This window comes from Equus przewalskii, chromosome 17, assembly GCF_037783145.1.
Source record: "Equus przewalskii isolate Varuska chromosome 17, EquPr2, whole genome shotgun sequence".
NCBI lineage: Eukaryota > Metazoa > Chordata > Mammalia > Perissodactyla > Equidae > Equus > Equus przewalskii.
The window spans coordinates 48361767-48377596 of record NC_091847.1 but is presented as its reverse complement, the minus strand read 5'-3'; the positions used below and the strand labels follow the sequence as shown (position 1 = coordinate 48377596).

Here is a 15830-nt window from a genome sequence, read left to right as displayed (position 1 = left end):
TTTCCTCAACTCGACCATTTAAACTCTAGTTCATGACACTCATTGCTCTCACTCCCCCTTCCCTGCTCCTCTAAGCCTTTGCATTGCCTAGGGAGGATGCCTTATGCTGCATGAAGAAAGTAAAGCCAGAATCCTGTGTGAGGTGTGGCCCCAGAATTCCCTATGTGGCATCACTTTCAAGTAGGAATTATAGCACACATTCTTGCATCTTCCATTGCAGGAAGGTCAACTATTTTCCCTTGTCCTTGTTTGCTTGGGGAGAAGTACCTTCTAACAGCTGTTGGTGTGATTCCAAAGTAACTTGCATAGGAAATTGGGTGGCTAAAAATGCAATTTCACAAGCAAAATGGTTGTATCGGTAACTTCTGGTTCTCCATTTCAGAAAGCTTTATTGGTTAGATACCTACCTGAAATGCCTGTCTGTCTCTGAGCTGAATGGTCAATACCGCCGCAAGCTGGCTGAGCACTGTGTGGATGCCAACAACACCTTGTGCTTTGAAAATCCCAGAGGAATTGTCCTTCACCCTCAATATGGGTATTGTCTCCCTGTAATCTTGGGCTCTTCTATACTGCCCTAATTCTGCATTTGTTACCAAATAGGCTGTTCACGTAGTTATCTCAAGGCCAGTATTTTGCTGGGATTTGTCTTCTGCTTTTCCTACCTGCTAAATGGTTTAGTATAATGGGTAGAAACATGGCTTGTTCAAATGATATTCATCAGCTATTCTATTTTCTTTGCCATGACACACCATTTCACTTTCAAGTCACATGTTTTGGCTGCATGTAAAGAATATTACGGTTAAAAAAAAATAACCCACCTTTACTGGACTCTCCATGTCAAATCTACTGAAATCCCCAGTTAATCATGTTTATTCTTGAGGATTTCTTGTACCTCATCTTCTTTTAGATTATTTTCTATTAGTTCTTTTTTCTTTCCCAGAGTCTCTGTAGAATGTAAACTCTGTTTCTCTAATTGGAGAAGAATTATGTCTTTTGGCTACTGACTTCTCTTGGCTTTAGGAACTGACCCTTTGTGTTTGCTCCAACAGGTATGTCTACTGGGCAGACTGGGCTAGCCGAGCGTACATTGGGAGAGTAGGCATGGATGGAACCAACAAGTCTGTGATTATCTCTACCAAGATAGTGTGGCCCAATGGCATCACTATTGATTACACCAATGATCTACTCTACTGGGCAGATGCTCACCTGGGTTACATTGAGTACGTACCTAGAAAAGAATGAAACAAACTGGGTAACTGTTGATTCCAAACACCAGGGCTTGTGTTGCCAGTGTTTTATTCCCATGCAGCTTCTAACTGGCCTATGTATTGGAAGTCACTCTAAGATCACTTCTATCTGACACTGCTTATAGGCAGTTCGCTGAGGTCTATAGTATGGTGCAGTAGAAAGAGCGTGAACTTTGAAATCATACAGATTAGGTTTTTATCCAGGTACTTTCACTTCTTATTGTTTTTTTGGTCTCAAAAATGGAGCTAGTAATCTCTCCCCTGTGGTAGTCAGCTTAGTGCTCAACTCATCTTAATTTCTTTATCCCTTTACTTTTCCCATCCCTCCCAAATATATGATTAATTGATTTTAGAATTTGAAAAAAGAAAAAGAGCAAAAGTGTTGAAAAGGTTTTCCCTAAAATACTTTGGTGCATTTATTGATAAGTACAATGAAGCGTTTTATGTAGCAGTAGAGTGTATTAACATTTATTCATATGATAATGCATTTAAATCATTCTAGTAATAGGATAATTTTTTAAAAGTGTGTTAAAAATTATACTGTTCAATGAAAAATACTCATTGTAAAAAAGATAATACACATTACTAACCAACTAGAACATGTTTATTTTGGGGCACTGCTAGTTATGGCCTAGTTGGTCTGCAGTAAGGTCTTCTAAGAAATTATTTATGAAAAAATACCCAGATATACAACCTGTTGCATTCAAAAGCATGGAATTGCCATTAATTCAGCAAAGCTATTTCAAAGGCCTTTGAAATTTCTTTCATTCTGTTAAATTTATTTTGCTGCCAAAGTCAGTGTAGAAATTTTTGAAGTTCTCTAATCTTATGCTCTCTTGGGAACATGCCACTGAGAAAGAAGGAATACTGGGCACACATGCTAGTGCTCTCTCCTCCTATGCTCATGGCAGACATTGTTAATCAATCCCAGAGCCCTATTCTGTTGAACTGACGCTTCCCCGGAATCCTTTCCAGTTAACACATGTGATGAGGACTCCTTCCCACCCCTGGCCTGGAAAGCAGAAGATACTGGGTTGTTTCTCCCGGCTATGCCATCAGCCTCTGCTACTCTCCAACGTCTGTTTTGAGCTCAGCCTTTTGGAATTACCTCATGATCTTAGTGTTGTTTTTTTTTTTTCTTTTTAAATTGAGATATGATTGACATATAACATTGCATTAGTTTCAGGTTTACAGTGTAATGATTTAATATATATATATTGCAAAATGATCACCACGGTATGTCTAGTTAACATCCATCACCACACAGCTGCAATTTTTTTCTTGTGATGTGAGCTTTTAAGATCTACTCTCTTAGCAACTTTCAAATATACAATACAGTATTATTAACTATAGTTACCATGTTGTATGATGTTAGTTTTAAGATATGTTTAGGGTAAGTAGGAAAGAAGACTTTGGAAAATTGAAGGTTATAAGGATTTTGGCATGTGATGCTTTGGGAATACTTACTTGTCCTGGTTCATTTGACATACTAAGGCAATCCTTTAGTGTTCTCTTTGCAGAATTTACCATAGCAGATGCTAACTCACTCTTAGGTAGAGACCAACTTTGGTCAGAAGAAGTAGAATATTACTTCCAGATTATTTGTACCATTTTAATGTAATATTCAGGTGGTGACATCCTTGGCCCTTCCTACAGTGTATGTATCCCCTCTTTGAAGGGACATCATAGAGCTTAGTTAGCTTTCCATAAAATCCTATTTTGAATTCATAGACGCATCAAAGAATTCAAAGAAGCTTCAACAACTTTCTTGTCGGACTTTTGTTGTCCTTCAGGACTTATAGATTGTTCTTGGTCTTGAAAGCTTAGTAGGTTTGATGAAATAGGCAGCATTGATAATGTTTTAAGGCACATTAGAAGCAAAAAGGAATTTTCTAGCTAGTTAATATTCTGTTCACTTTTTGATAAAATCTGTTATAGATTATTTGTGTAGCTGGATTTTAAAATTCAGGCAATAAGTTACCATATAAAAATCCAAGCATAGTATCAGGCACTGTGATCTGAGAATGAATGAAACTTTAATTTTCATGTAGCCATGTTGACTTGATCAGCTGTTGGAGGGGTAGCAATGCCTATGTTCAGAAATAGATTTCATAGACTATGTAAAGCAATACATTTTTATAGAGCATCCAATCCATTTCTTGTACTTGTTGGGATGTGCAAATAAATCCTTGTAGCTATGCCCTGTGATTCTACACTTGACCAAAAATAAGTGTGTCTGAGATCTTTATACCGGGATCACGCAAGAACCAAAAAGGAAGATCTCGAGACTACTTTCTGGTCTATGACTTTTTTAAAGAAGCAGATAGTGACTAAGTTCTGGTCATTTACCTGCAGTTTTATCAACAGAGGCCAAGAAGGTCTTCAGGTTTTCCTGACTTCTATAAGTTACTGTAAATTATAATATTTTGGAAAATATTTTTAATATTGCATGGCTAACATTACCAAGTTTCTTAGTTGCTAGCTCCTTCTACCTCCTGTTTGAATTTTAGGGGCTGCTCCAAAACTTAAAAATATTAAAATATCAATTATTTGACATAGACTCATAGTAATGAATGACACGTTGGAACTAGGAGGACCTGGAAATTTGGCTGTGGATGCTTTGTACCATCTTGAAATCAGAGAACTTCCTCTGGAGGTTTATTCACCTGGAGAAGTATTCATCAATAGTGCCCAGGGCATGATTAATAATAAATGTGCTGCCAGTGTATGCAAAGTTAAGCCTGCGGGCCTATAATTTGACTCATCTAGTATATTCCTCTCAGATTATACTGAGAATTCAGCTATCTCCTAGAACAGCTTCTCCTCTGAGAAGTGTTCAGGAGAAGGCAGAATTCCAGCTTTATATTGTGATTCTCTGATTTCTTCCAGTAACTTGGGATTCATCCCAGTATATCAAAAAGATGATGAATGGAAAACATCGTTGTAAAAGGTTATAAGCCTATGACAGCTGAACCATCTGCAGGAAAGCAGCTGTGGTTAGGAATTAGTGATTGTTTAAACTCCTGTGGCTATTCCTATCTTTTAAGCATCGCTTTTTTAAAGCAAACTTTTACTTCTTTTGTTCAGTCAAAATATACGTTAAGTTTAGCTTTTATTTTATTTAAAGACTAGGAACTTTGGGGAGGATCTGAACTTCAGTTTCCTTTGGAAGGTGGAATGGTATTAATTGATTTGTCAGTTCATCTGTCGTTAAAGGCATTAGGGGAGAGGCATTATCTTCATTGAGTAACTCTTTCTTCCTCTTACCTCAGGTATTCTGATTTGGAGGGCAACCATCGGCACACTGTGTATGATGGGATGCTGCCTCACCCTTTTGCTATTACCATTTTTGAAGACACTATTTATTGGACAGATTGGAATACAAGGACAGTTGAAAAGGGAAACAAATATGATGGATCAGATAGGATGGTGCTGGTGAACACAACACATAAACCATTTGACATCCATGTGTATCATCCATATAGGCAGCCAATTGGTGAGTAGGCGATTCAGAAGTTTGGCACAGTTGCTTTAGGTTCTCCGTATGCCTTTCTTGTGTTTTTAAGCATAAATGTCATTATTTATAAAGGGATTGGTTTTACTTGTTGATATTTTCTACAAAACATATGCTGAGAGTTGAGGGTATGGAAGTATCTTTAGAGTTCATTCTCCTACTCCTGGGAAAGGCTGCTTATAACTCTTCTTTTTCTTAAAGCTTGCTCTATTCTTAAAGACCAGTCTGGGTTTTTTATTTTTATTTTTTGATAAGAATTAACAATTGTCATGTTTCTATATTTACTTCATCTATTTTAGTGGGAGGACTGAAGTATATTAAAGTGAGTTAAAAATATCATGACATTTCAGCCCTAAATAAGAAAGCTCTTTTGAAAAATAAGGAGATTTCCTATACAACCACAATAAATTATAACACCTAAGAGATTGACGATCATTCCTTAATGTTAAGATTAATCTATTGAAATGATTGATTTAAAAGAAATGTTTAAAAGAAGATTACAATCAGTATAAGATTTATTAAATGTTATTTGCATATGATATTGTGTTGTATATTAAATATATGTTATTTTCATTTTCTAGAAGGTAATAATGTTGAGAGGATCACATTTCAGTGTTTCATAAGTTAGGAAATGTGTTTTTTTGCTTGTGAACTTTTATTTCCTTTCATGCAATTAAAGCCATTTTATGATTTATAGGTAATCTAGCAAAGGTCTGGAGTACACTTTGGGGAGAGGATGGATTCAATTAATCCTCCCCTCCAAGTGGCAGCCCAGAGAATTGCTCAGTTTGTCCATCCTCCTCATTCTTGGCCATACTTTTGTTGCCTGTATCCTTAAAATGAGTGAATATAGTATCTGCTGGAAATTAAAACTTTAACTTGGGTTCTGGGCACGTGAACGTAAGCTAAGTTTCCAACCTCCTCTCTAAGGACTTTGAGAAACAGCTATTTTTTTAGCCCTAAACACAAGTGGGTATGCCTCACTTCTGGCAGCACATACATCTGTTTTCTCAAAGCACAGGATTGCTTATACAGCTCTACCATCTGTCCTATTTATGACTTGGAAGAAGCATGAAACTAGGATTTTTCTTACTCTTAAAGAGGTGATAAGTTTGATGAGGTGGGTGATCAGCTCATTTGTGCTTAGTAACCTGAATAAACATATCTGTTTCTTCTCCTTTCACTAGTGAACAATCCTTGTGGTACCAACAATGGTGGCTGTTCGCATCTCTGCCTCATCAAAGCAGGAGGAAAGGGATTCACCTGTGAGTGTCCAGATAGCTTCCAAGCCCTCAGGCTGGATGACAGAACCCACTGCCTGCCCCTGTGCTCTAGTACCCAATTCCTGTGTGCTAACAATGAAAAGTAAGGTTCTCTCTTCTCTCTCCACAATTCCTCTCTGTCCCTTGGACATACAGACCTTCAAGGCTTCAGGAGGTGGGAGCTTTCCAATGAACCAAGATTTTGGCTAATTAATTTGGTTCATTTGGAATGTAGCAAGACTCTCAGTCTCCAGCTTCAGATAATTTTTTCATGAATAGGTGGAATTTGTTAACCAAATGGTTATGCTTATGTATGCAAGTTTTTATATCTCTAGAGAGGAAGCAAACCATGTGTTTTTTTAATTTTTAACAAATTGTTCTAAGTGTCAGGGCCAGAGTGTATGTAAGTGTATACTGAAAAATAGCCCTCAAGAGTGATAGAATTTCTCTGTCTTTTCCGCACATATATTGGCATAGCTCCTTACTATGTCAGAGATCCAGGTACACATTCAAATCTACTTTTGATCATTTGTGTTTGCTATGAAACATGGCCACAGGTTATTTCCCTAACAATGGCCATAGGCCATTGATGACTAAGGGGAATGAATCACAGAGTGGAGTGGGGAGAGGCATTAATGCAAATCATAGCATCTAAGATTCAATGGCAGATTATTTTGATGATTAAATAGATATCTTAGATTAAGAATCTAGCATACACTTATCACATAGGCTCTCAACAAACATGAGTGTCCTCTGCTTCCCAGCTAATACATGAGTGTTTCTTTTATATCACCTTAGCAGACAGTCCCAACCAATCTCTGCTTCCAGAACCACGGCTCCAAACACACACGCCGCTGTTTGTTGTGGCAGGAATTTTATCATCATATTCAAAGCATTTTTTCAGCATGTATTTGGGTCTTAACAGACTTGTTCTGTCTCATCTATTAATGTTTTCTCTGAAAATACACCACAGGAACCAAGGTTAATTGATCCTCTTCTAGGGCCGTGAAAGAGCTCATGCATGTCATTACTTGGAGTTCGGTTTTGACATCTTTCCAGATGGCTGTTGCCTGCTTCTCTACCCGTAGTGCTTCGCTAAGAGAAGTGCTCTATTTTCTCTGTGCAGGTGTATTCCTATCTGGTGGAAATGTGATGGGCAGAGAGATTGCTCAGATGGCTCTGATGAACCCACCATTTGCCCACCGCGCTACTGCCGGTTAGGACAGTTCCAGTGCAAGGATGGCAACTGTACCAGCCCCCACTTCCTGTGCAATGCTCACGAAGACTGCCCTGATGGGTCTGATGAAGACCATATTCTTTGTGGTGTGTTGAATTGCTTTATGCCTTCTTTGCCCACCTCTATAGTTGATTGTGTACAATCATTATTTTGTGGGTATATTCCTGAATATCGTAAACCAAAAACCCATCCAAAGTCCTAGGAGAAAACTCAGAATTCATCCTATATCTATTTTTATAAAGTATTTTTTGAAATTCTAAGGTCTCTACAAGGAAAATGGTTGAGGTAAATCATAAGTTGTCTATATTGGTGGTTCTTTACCATATGTGATACATAGAACCCTCCTTGAGAGCTAATGCTGAGGGCAAAATGAGGGTTTCCCACCCTCATTTTAAATAAAGACTCTCTCTTGTAGCATTTACTTATTTTTCCACTTTTAAAAAGCTTCCCCTCCAAAAACCCTCCAAACTAAAAACAACATATCAACAACAGCAACAAACCAAAGTTTGGAAACTATTGTCCATTAGAAGAAAAGGGACAGGAGAAGGTGAATTTAGTAGGCCATCAGTGATTCAATTTTTATCCTCTAGTACTGCATGCAAGAAAAAGATATTTAAGAATTTAGGAGACAGTAATAGTCAAAGGAATAAGTGCCCATGTGCTAACTAGCCGATAAAAGTGCATTAGGACATAAATCCTCCAAAAAGAAATTACCATCGAGTTCTCCAGGATTGATTGGTGTAAATTAGGAGCTTCTGTTCCTGACAACTTCGAGGCTGATAACCAAATGACCCTGCTTGCAGAGCATCACCAGTGTGAGTCCAATGAATGGCAGTGTGCCAACAAACGTTGCATCCCAGAAGCCTGGCAGTGTGACTCAGAGAACGACTGTGAGGATAACTCAGATGAAGACAGTTCCCACTGTGCCAGGAGGATCTGCCAGCCGGGCTATTTTATGTGTGCCAATGGCCGCTGCATCCCTCAGAACTGGAAGTGTGATGTAGACAACGACTGTGGAGACTACTCAGATGAGCCCATCCAGGAATGCAGTAAGTTCCTGTGGGAGGAGCGTGGCCTCACCAGGAGCAGGAAACAAAAAGAACCTCTGTGTGGACTGAGAGAGGATGTGGAGTCCTCTGCTTCAGCCCCACGGGGTACTCCTTCTTGATTCTCCCTCCTAACTCTGGCACTGCAGGCAACATATAGCTATATGGCTTGTAGGTTGAACCAGACCCTTTTTCTGAAATGGGTGATTCCTTTTCTTGATACATTGAATGTCTAACTGTCCAGAATATGCCAACAAGAACTTACATTTTGTATATCTAGTACTTTCTCATTTGAGCCTCAGAGAAACATTATCAGGTAGGGAAGGTGAGTGTTACCAATTCCCATTTTACAGATGAGAAAACTGAGGCTCACCTTAAGTGCATGGTCACATTTCTGTTTAGTGGCAGAGCGGATACTTCAACCCAGGTTTTTTTTTACTTCAAACCTAGTCTCCCCCAGCACCCCCCACCCCAATTTTGTACTGCGACATGAGTGAGTGGTACTGATATAGTGAGAAAATTTAGGACTCTATTGGAGCCAGCCCAGTGATTGAGTGTTAAGTTCACATGCTACATTTTGGTGGCCCAGGGTTCACCAGTTTGGACCCTGGTTGCAGACCTATGCACTGCTCATCAAGCCATGATGTGGCAGCATCTCACATAGAGAAACTGGAATGACCTGCAACTAGGATATACAACTGTGTGCTGGGGCTTTGGGGACAAAAGGAAAAAAAAAAAAAGGGAGGAGGCAATAGATGTTAGCTCAGGGCCAATCTTCCAGGAAAAGTACTTAGGACTCTATCTTTCTGCTCTTGGTGAACAGATCACACCTAAAACAGACACATGTTGCCAAAATCAATTTAGCTGGTGACAGGGTAATTGTTACTCAGCACCACATGCTAAATATGACAATGGAAAGATGTCTTTTGGTGGCATTTCCTGGGAGGACTGAGGCTTTAGTCCTGACTTTGCTACTTCTTCTCTTTTCAGTGAGCGCTGCCCATCGCTGTGACAACTATACGGAATTCAGCTGTAGAACGAACTACCGCTGCATCCCACAGTGGGCTGTGTGCAATGGTTTCAATGACTGCAGGGACAACAGTGATGAGCAAGGCTGTGGTAGGAGAGGCTGCAGGGGAGTTGGGAAGGGACAAGAAAACTTAAGTGTCAAGTGCCATTATTAGAGGATGAGAGTGGATTTGCATGTCATCTTTCTTTGTTTACCTCTGAAAAAGGGCCATCTATTGATTCTTCTAATACTATGCTATATTTTTATAGCGTTTTACACGTTATTGTGGGAGTTTAATTTATATCATCTTACCCAAAATCTCATCCCAAAGGATACTATAGTGGGGAAGACATTATTAAGATATTAGGAACGTGTAATTTCTCCCGAAGGTAGAATCTTATTTATACTTGACAAGTTTAAATTGTTTGTCTGATCTTATAGACTGATAGAAATTGATAGGAGGAGTAGAGAAAAGATTTGGTGTCTGTTGCTAAAGAGAATATTTCAAAATCAGAATTTTTTTATTTGGAGACTTTCATATTCTGAATGTCTCTCTGACTTTCCATATCATCTATTGGACAGCTGTAGTCATTCTGGCAACTAGGAAAGAATTTATGGATAAAAGGCCAAACAAATTAATGGAATTTGTCAAGATTAGGCATACGCTAACTTGAAATCAAAACGTCTATGAATATGTGTGTTAGATTTAGTTGGGAGAGAGGTAAGGAAAATAATGTTATTTTAATAATAACACTGAATCTAATCAGCTAAAGACAATGTGTTGGAAATGTTGTATTCGCTGGTGGCATCACTTAACTTCCTTTCTATGCCTTTGTTGTGAATTACAAGCCAGATACCAATTCATTTTTTGAACAGTTTCTACAAAAGAGAGTGGGTCTAGTTTCAAGCATTAGGATAGGTTCAGGTTAGCAAAAAGAGGAATTTGGCAGTGAATAGTGCTGGCATTCCTCTTTCTGGGAGTTTTGAGAATACGGTAGCATAATTCTCAGACTGTCTTACAAGGAAGCCAGTACTACTTTGGTATTTCTTGACCATTGGCTTCTGAAGTCTTTGCAATGACTACTCTGCAGAGGAGATGACGTGTAACCCTGTGGGAGATTTCCGCTGTAAAAATCACCGCTGCATCCCTCTTCGCTGGAAATGTGACGGGCACAATGACTGTGGAGATCACTCAGATGAGGAAGACTGTGGTGAGTTCAGGATTCTCTCATCCTTATGTGCTCCCAGAGCTGTGATGTCTGCTCTTTGTCCTTAGTTCAACTGTCTATGCCATTCATCCTCAAAGGGTACGGCGACAGCTACTTGACATCTTGCTTTCTGCTGACTGGTACATTTCTACTTTTTCTTTAACTAAAGACATAAGCATCTCCTTCTGAGATGTTTATAATCAAGCTTTGGGAGGAAGATGTTTGCCCAAGTATGTCTTTTGTCTGTTGAATTTGTTTACACCCAACTTTTTTTTCCAAAAAGAACTTGAGCTGACTTACAATAAAGGGCAAATATAGTAAAATAAATAGAATAGAAGCAGAAAATCAGGACCAAGAGAAGTACAGAAAGGAAAGGTGCTAACCCAAAGACCCTGCTTTTTAAGCTCTTGCCCCAAAATGGCCTTAATAGCAGATGAAAGAGAACTTGTATTTTGGATTGTCATCCTTCCTGGAATAGCTGACTATTTTAAGAGGTCTAATGGTCAAATGACAGGTCAGGTTTTAGTTCTTCTCTCCCAGTGAAGGTGCTGACTACAAGGAATTGGACAGGGAGGTCTTGGAAAGACAGTCAAAGGTTAGATACTTAGTCCTGAATAATTGAGTGTATTTTGAAAACAACTTTAATGAGGCCTAGGCCTGAACATACATCATTGACTCATGATATATGTCAAATTCAGAGGGACTGAAAAGAAATACATTCTAACTTTAGTCAGCTTTTGGATGTAAAAAATGAGAGAATAGAAAATTGAGAGAATCAGGATGCTGATTACACCTGCCAATATCACCTAAAAACTTCTTATACAAAAGGGCAATCTAATTGGCAGTTTATTGCTTATAAGAAAGTTTATGTTGAATCCTATAGGAGGTTATCTAGAGTTTCATGAAATCAAGTTATCTTGAGATTAAATCACCTTTGGACAAACCTCTTAATAAAGGCCATTCTTTACAGACTTAAAGTTGAGGTGGAAGGTCTATTTTTGGAGGATGGAGAGCCTGCCCAAGCAGGTCTCTGGGATACAAGAGGGCATTGGGTGCTGAGGGCACTTAAGCTAACTCACAAGCCTGTCTCCTGTGTATGATTCCTGGTGCCCACTGATGGCCACGTGGCTTTCCTTTTCAGTCCCCCGAGAGTGCACAGAGAGTGAGTTTCGATGTGGTGATCAGAGCTGCATTCCCTCTCGACAGATCTGTGACCATTTTGATGACTGTGGGGACAACTCAGATGAGCGGGATTGCGGTAACTGTCGAAGTTTTTTGAGAGGCTTTCCATAGAGTCATGTACTAGGATCAGCATATTTGTACTTCAATTGTGTTTGTAAGGTTTTCTAGAGTAACGTGATTTTTGTGTAATTTGTTTAATATATAAACCATAGCATTAAACAGTACCTTCTGCTCTGTATTTTCTATGCTTTATCTTTAACTCATAGCAGTCTAGATCAATAGTAATAGTGGAAAATAGCAAGAGATTTTTAAAAAATCTCATTTGAACTTAAAGATTTCCTAGGAGCAGACTTTAATCTGCATTGCCCTTCAAAAGAAAGTAAAAACATTGCTCTTCCTACTATTCCCCAGAAAGTGGCCCTAGTAGCTCCCTGGTGTAGAGGTCACAGGATTAGAATAGTAATCATAAACTCCAAGTAATTTTTATAACTCTTGACTGATTAAGGGTTGGATCTGAGAAAAATCAGCAAACATTCAAAGTTGGGGGATTGAGATTTCTGAGGAAAAACTTAAGAGCTAAAGATTATTTAATAGTGGAGAAATAGGTACTTCCATCTCCATATCTTAACAGGGAAGGTGTGAATTTTGAGAGTTCATTTACTCGCTAACGACAAGTTGTGGGTTTGCTGTGAGCCAGTCACGGGGTGTGGACAGGAATGTGATGGAGTACTTACAACACTCCATGGAGCTAATGCCTGTCTGAGAATGGAAAGGCCTTCTGAGAATGCCAATCTTTTCTCTTCAGACATGAGAACCTGCCATCCTGGGTATTTTCAGTGTAATAGTGGACACTGCATGCCTGATCAGCTGAAATGTGATGGATTCGCCGACTGTTTTGATTCTTCTGATGAAGCCGCTTGTCGTAAGTTGCTAGATACCTGTGGCACTGTTTATCTGAACCACCTCCCCCATCAGCCACCACTTCTTCGATTAAAAGGCCATAGGTATTTTCTCTTCAGCATTCATTGATAATGACCAGTTCACCCGAGATTTGAGTCACCATGTCCATATATTTCACAATAGTCATTCAAGCGCTTTTCGTTAACAATATTGTGCATAGAGAATATATTAAGTATATGGACTAACCAAAGTATTTGTATATTATCAGTTATTATGCAAATCATTAATTGGATAAAAACATTGTGGATAAAAGAAGGATATTTGAGCAATGAATATAGGGATATGAAGAACTTGGATGGGGTATTAGAACGTACTGAATTTACAGCATTAGAAGTTTTCTGAATTGCATCATTGCATATGAAAAGTTATTTAAAAATGTAAAGTCAACATGATCATTCACATTTTAATCTTTATGAATCACTCAATAAATATTAACTGTTGATGATTATCCATGGCAGATATCATTGATGATATGGTTGCCACATCTTAAAACCTGGTTTTAAAGAGTCTATATAAATGGATGATGGGTAAAACCAGTGCTGATACAGCTGAAGAGTTGCACTTGCCTATAAAGAGGAAGTCCAGTGCTATCCACAGAATGACTCACGTCATTGAAAACTGAGCTTGGACCACTGTCTTAAGAAATATTCCATCGGAATTTCAGACAGTTTAAGGCCACACTACATCTGAATGAATAAGGAAGAGCAGGTGATAAAGGAGAAATGGAAAGCTAGCTAGCTTTCCAAAACTAGTAACTTTTTCTAATAATTTGAATATGTTTTCTCCCCACCAACAGCCACTCGCTTTCCCAATGGTGCCTACTGCCCGGCTACTGAATTTGAATGTAAAAATCATGTCTGTGTCCAGTTATCTTGGAAATGTGATGGGGACGACGACTGTGGTGATGGCTCTGATGAAGAACTTCATCTGTGCTGTAAGTGGGAGAGAGAGAGAGTGAATGGGAATAGCGTTGTCTGGCAAAATCTCAGTGTTTCTTATGTGGAGCGTGTGATCCTGTAGGGCAGTTGTATACTTTTTGAGTACTGGACACATGATCTGCATGACTGTGATTTTACTTGGCCTTCTAGCTTAGTTCTTTCTTTGGAACATGGGAAAGTTGGGCAAACATCCATGGTTTTAAACATTTTATGGCCTTAGAAAACAATTTGTTCAAAAGAACTCTTATTTGGAAATCCAACGTGCATGCATAGAGGCAGATCTGTCGTGGTTGAGGTCTGACTGGGGTAGAGCTGTTGCACTTCTCCTGCTCCGGTCTACTTTCCGTGCTCCTCAAAGCACCTCCTCCAAACCCCTACAGCTTCTTAGAACACCTTTAGGAAATTTCAAGAGTAGTTAATCTATAAAGTCACTTCCCTTTACATTGTAATTCAAGGCCATCTAATTCCCTTCTGTTGTATGATGCATGTTTATTTTTTTTAACCAGTGAATCTCAATTTGGGTATATATCAGAACCACTTGGGGAGAGGTGTTTCAAATCACATGCCCTGGCCCCACCCTAGGCTTAGACGTGATGAGCCAGAATCCCCAGGGATGGGACCTGGACAAACATATATTGGAAAAGCTCCTTAGCTTCAATTTAGTCTCCCGGTTGAGAACTACTGATTGGGTTTTGTTTCGATCCTGATCAAAGCCACATGCTTTGAGTCATTGGAGAGACACTAGGATGTAGTTCTCAAAGTGTCATTGCTCTACTGGTTGAATCTGTATCACTTGAGAACTTGTTAGAAATGCAAATTCATGAGCCTACCCCAGACCTATCCAATCTGAATCTCTCGCAGTGGGGCCCAGAAATCTCTGTGTTAACAAGTCCTCCAAGTGGTCCTGATGCAAGCTAAAGGTTAAGAATTTTGTGTAAGTAAAAGCCCTCAACACAGGAGAAATCACCCCCAGAACCATCCCTGCTGGAGCTCTTGATTATCTCTCAGTCTGACTCAGCTGCAATTTGCTTCTGAAGTTCACGTCGCCTATTCCGTTGTTTCTTAGATTCATCGCTACTCATTTTTAGCCTGGGGGTTTGACTCTAGAAAATACTGTATCAGAGTATTTTCTTCCTTTCAGAGAACTTTAATTAGCGTACATTATATTTTCACAGTGGCATCCCAACCTTTTTCTTGCCACCTCTTTTCTTGTTAGGAACTAACCGTGTTTTGTCTTGTTCTTAACTTGAGGCATCTTGAAAAATATCTTAAGCAAGTGTAACTTTCAAAGAAGTCCTCAGGAAGTTGCTTCCCTCTCTAAGACAAAGTGCCCATAGCTAATAAAATTAAACTTTGGAGAGGCAGAGACACAGCCACATTAGAAAGTGACCAACACGGTTTCATAATGTTGCACTTGCCTTTCACAGCAAATAATTCTTGCAGTAGTCCTATAAACAATACTTTGAACAACCAGCTCTTGGATCTAACTTTTTTACTCCAACCAACCTCATTACAAGTCTCTCCTCTTGCTCCCTGTGTGTGGTGCAAAGGCAGAAGGAAAATCAAACAGCTAAAGTTCTCCACGTGGAAGAAGAAAGAACACGTATGTGTGTTCAGTTTACCAAATTCATGGTACACGCATAGAGGACCAGGTCCCTGAACCAAACTAGTAAGGGAGCTGGGTTCTACCCTTGGGTTCCTTGCAGGTGCACAAGCATCAGCTAGAGATCTAACTCTGGACAACAGGTAAGTCAGGGTTTGATTGTGAGAAATCAACTTTAAATGTAAGAGGTGAGGGAATTCAGGAATGAAAGTCCATCATGGTGTAAAACCTTATGCTCTAGAGGTTTAGTGACAACTGCAGTCAGAGGGACAAACAATGGTCTTTTGGCTATTAGGATAAGAGTCCATGTGTGGTCCTGCCAGCTTCTCCAGCTTCATGATCCTCTCTAGCCTCATGGCCATCATTGTCCTCATTCCGTGGTCAGCCACAGAGACCTTTATTTGGGTCCAAATGCCTGCCATGTTCCTTCCTGACTCAGAATCTTCCCATGTGAAGCCTCTTCTGACCCCTCCTCCCCCAGATCTTCATCAGGCTCCCCCAGTGGATGCTTTCATAGCACATCTCCTTTGTGGCTCATATTACTGTTGTAACTGAATGGTTGATTTGCAAAGTCTGCCTCTCTGCTAGAATGAAAGTTCCCTGGGGACAAGGACTGTACCTTTC

The 15830-nt window shown here is 39.4% G+C and overlaps 1 protein-coding gene across 1 annotated transcript in view; it reads left to right on the top strand.

Annotated features, from left to right (window-relative positions):
- LRP2 (LDL receptor related protein 2) overlaps positions 1–15830 on the top strand; it is a 197597-nt gene that overhangs the window by 147841 nt on the left and 33926 nt on the right. The window contains exons 51-61 of the mRNA XM_070580081.1: positions 383–535; positions 1050–1220; positions 4520–4743; positions 5949–6126; positions 7150–7346; positions 8064–8309; positions 9297–9425; positions 10407–10526; positions 11665–11781; positions 12511–12627; positions 13462–13599. Of these exons, the coding sequence (XP_070436182.1) occupies positions 383–535; positions 1050–1220; positions 4520–4743; positions 5949–6126; positions 7150–7346; positions 8064–8309; positions 9297–9425; positions 10407–10526; positions 11665–11781; positions 12511–12627; positions 13462–13599 (1790 nt within the window). The remainder of the gene's footprint in view (positions 1–382; positions 536–1049; positions 1221–4519; positions 4744–5948; positions 6127–7149; positions 7347–8063; positions 8310–9296; positions 9426–10406; positions 10527–11664; positions 11782–12510; positions 12628–13461; positions 13600–15830) is intronic.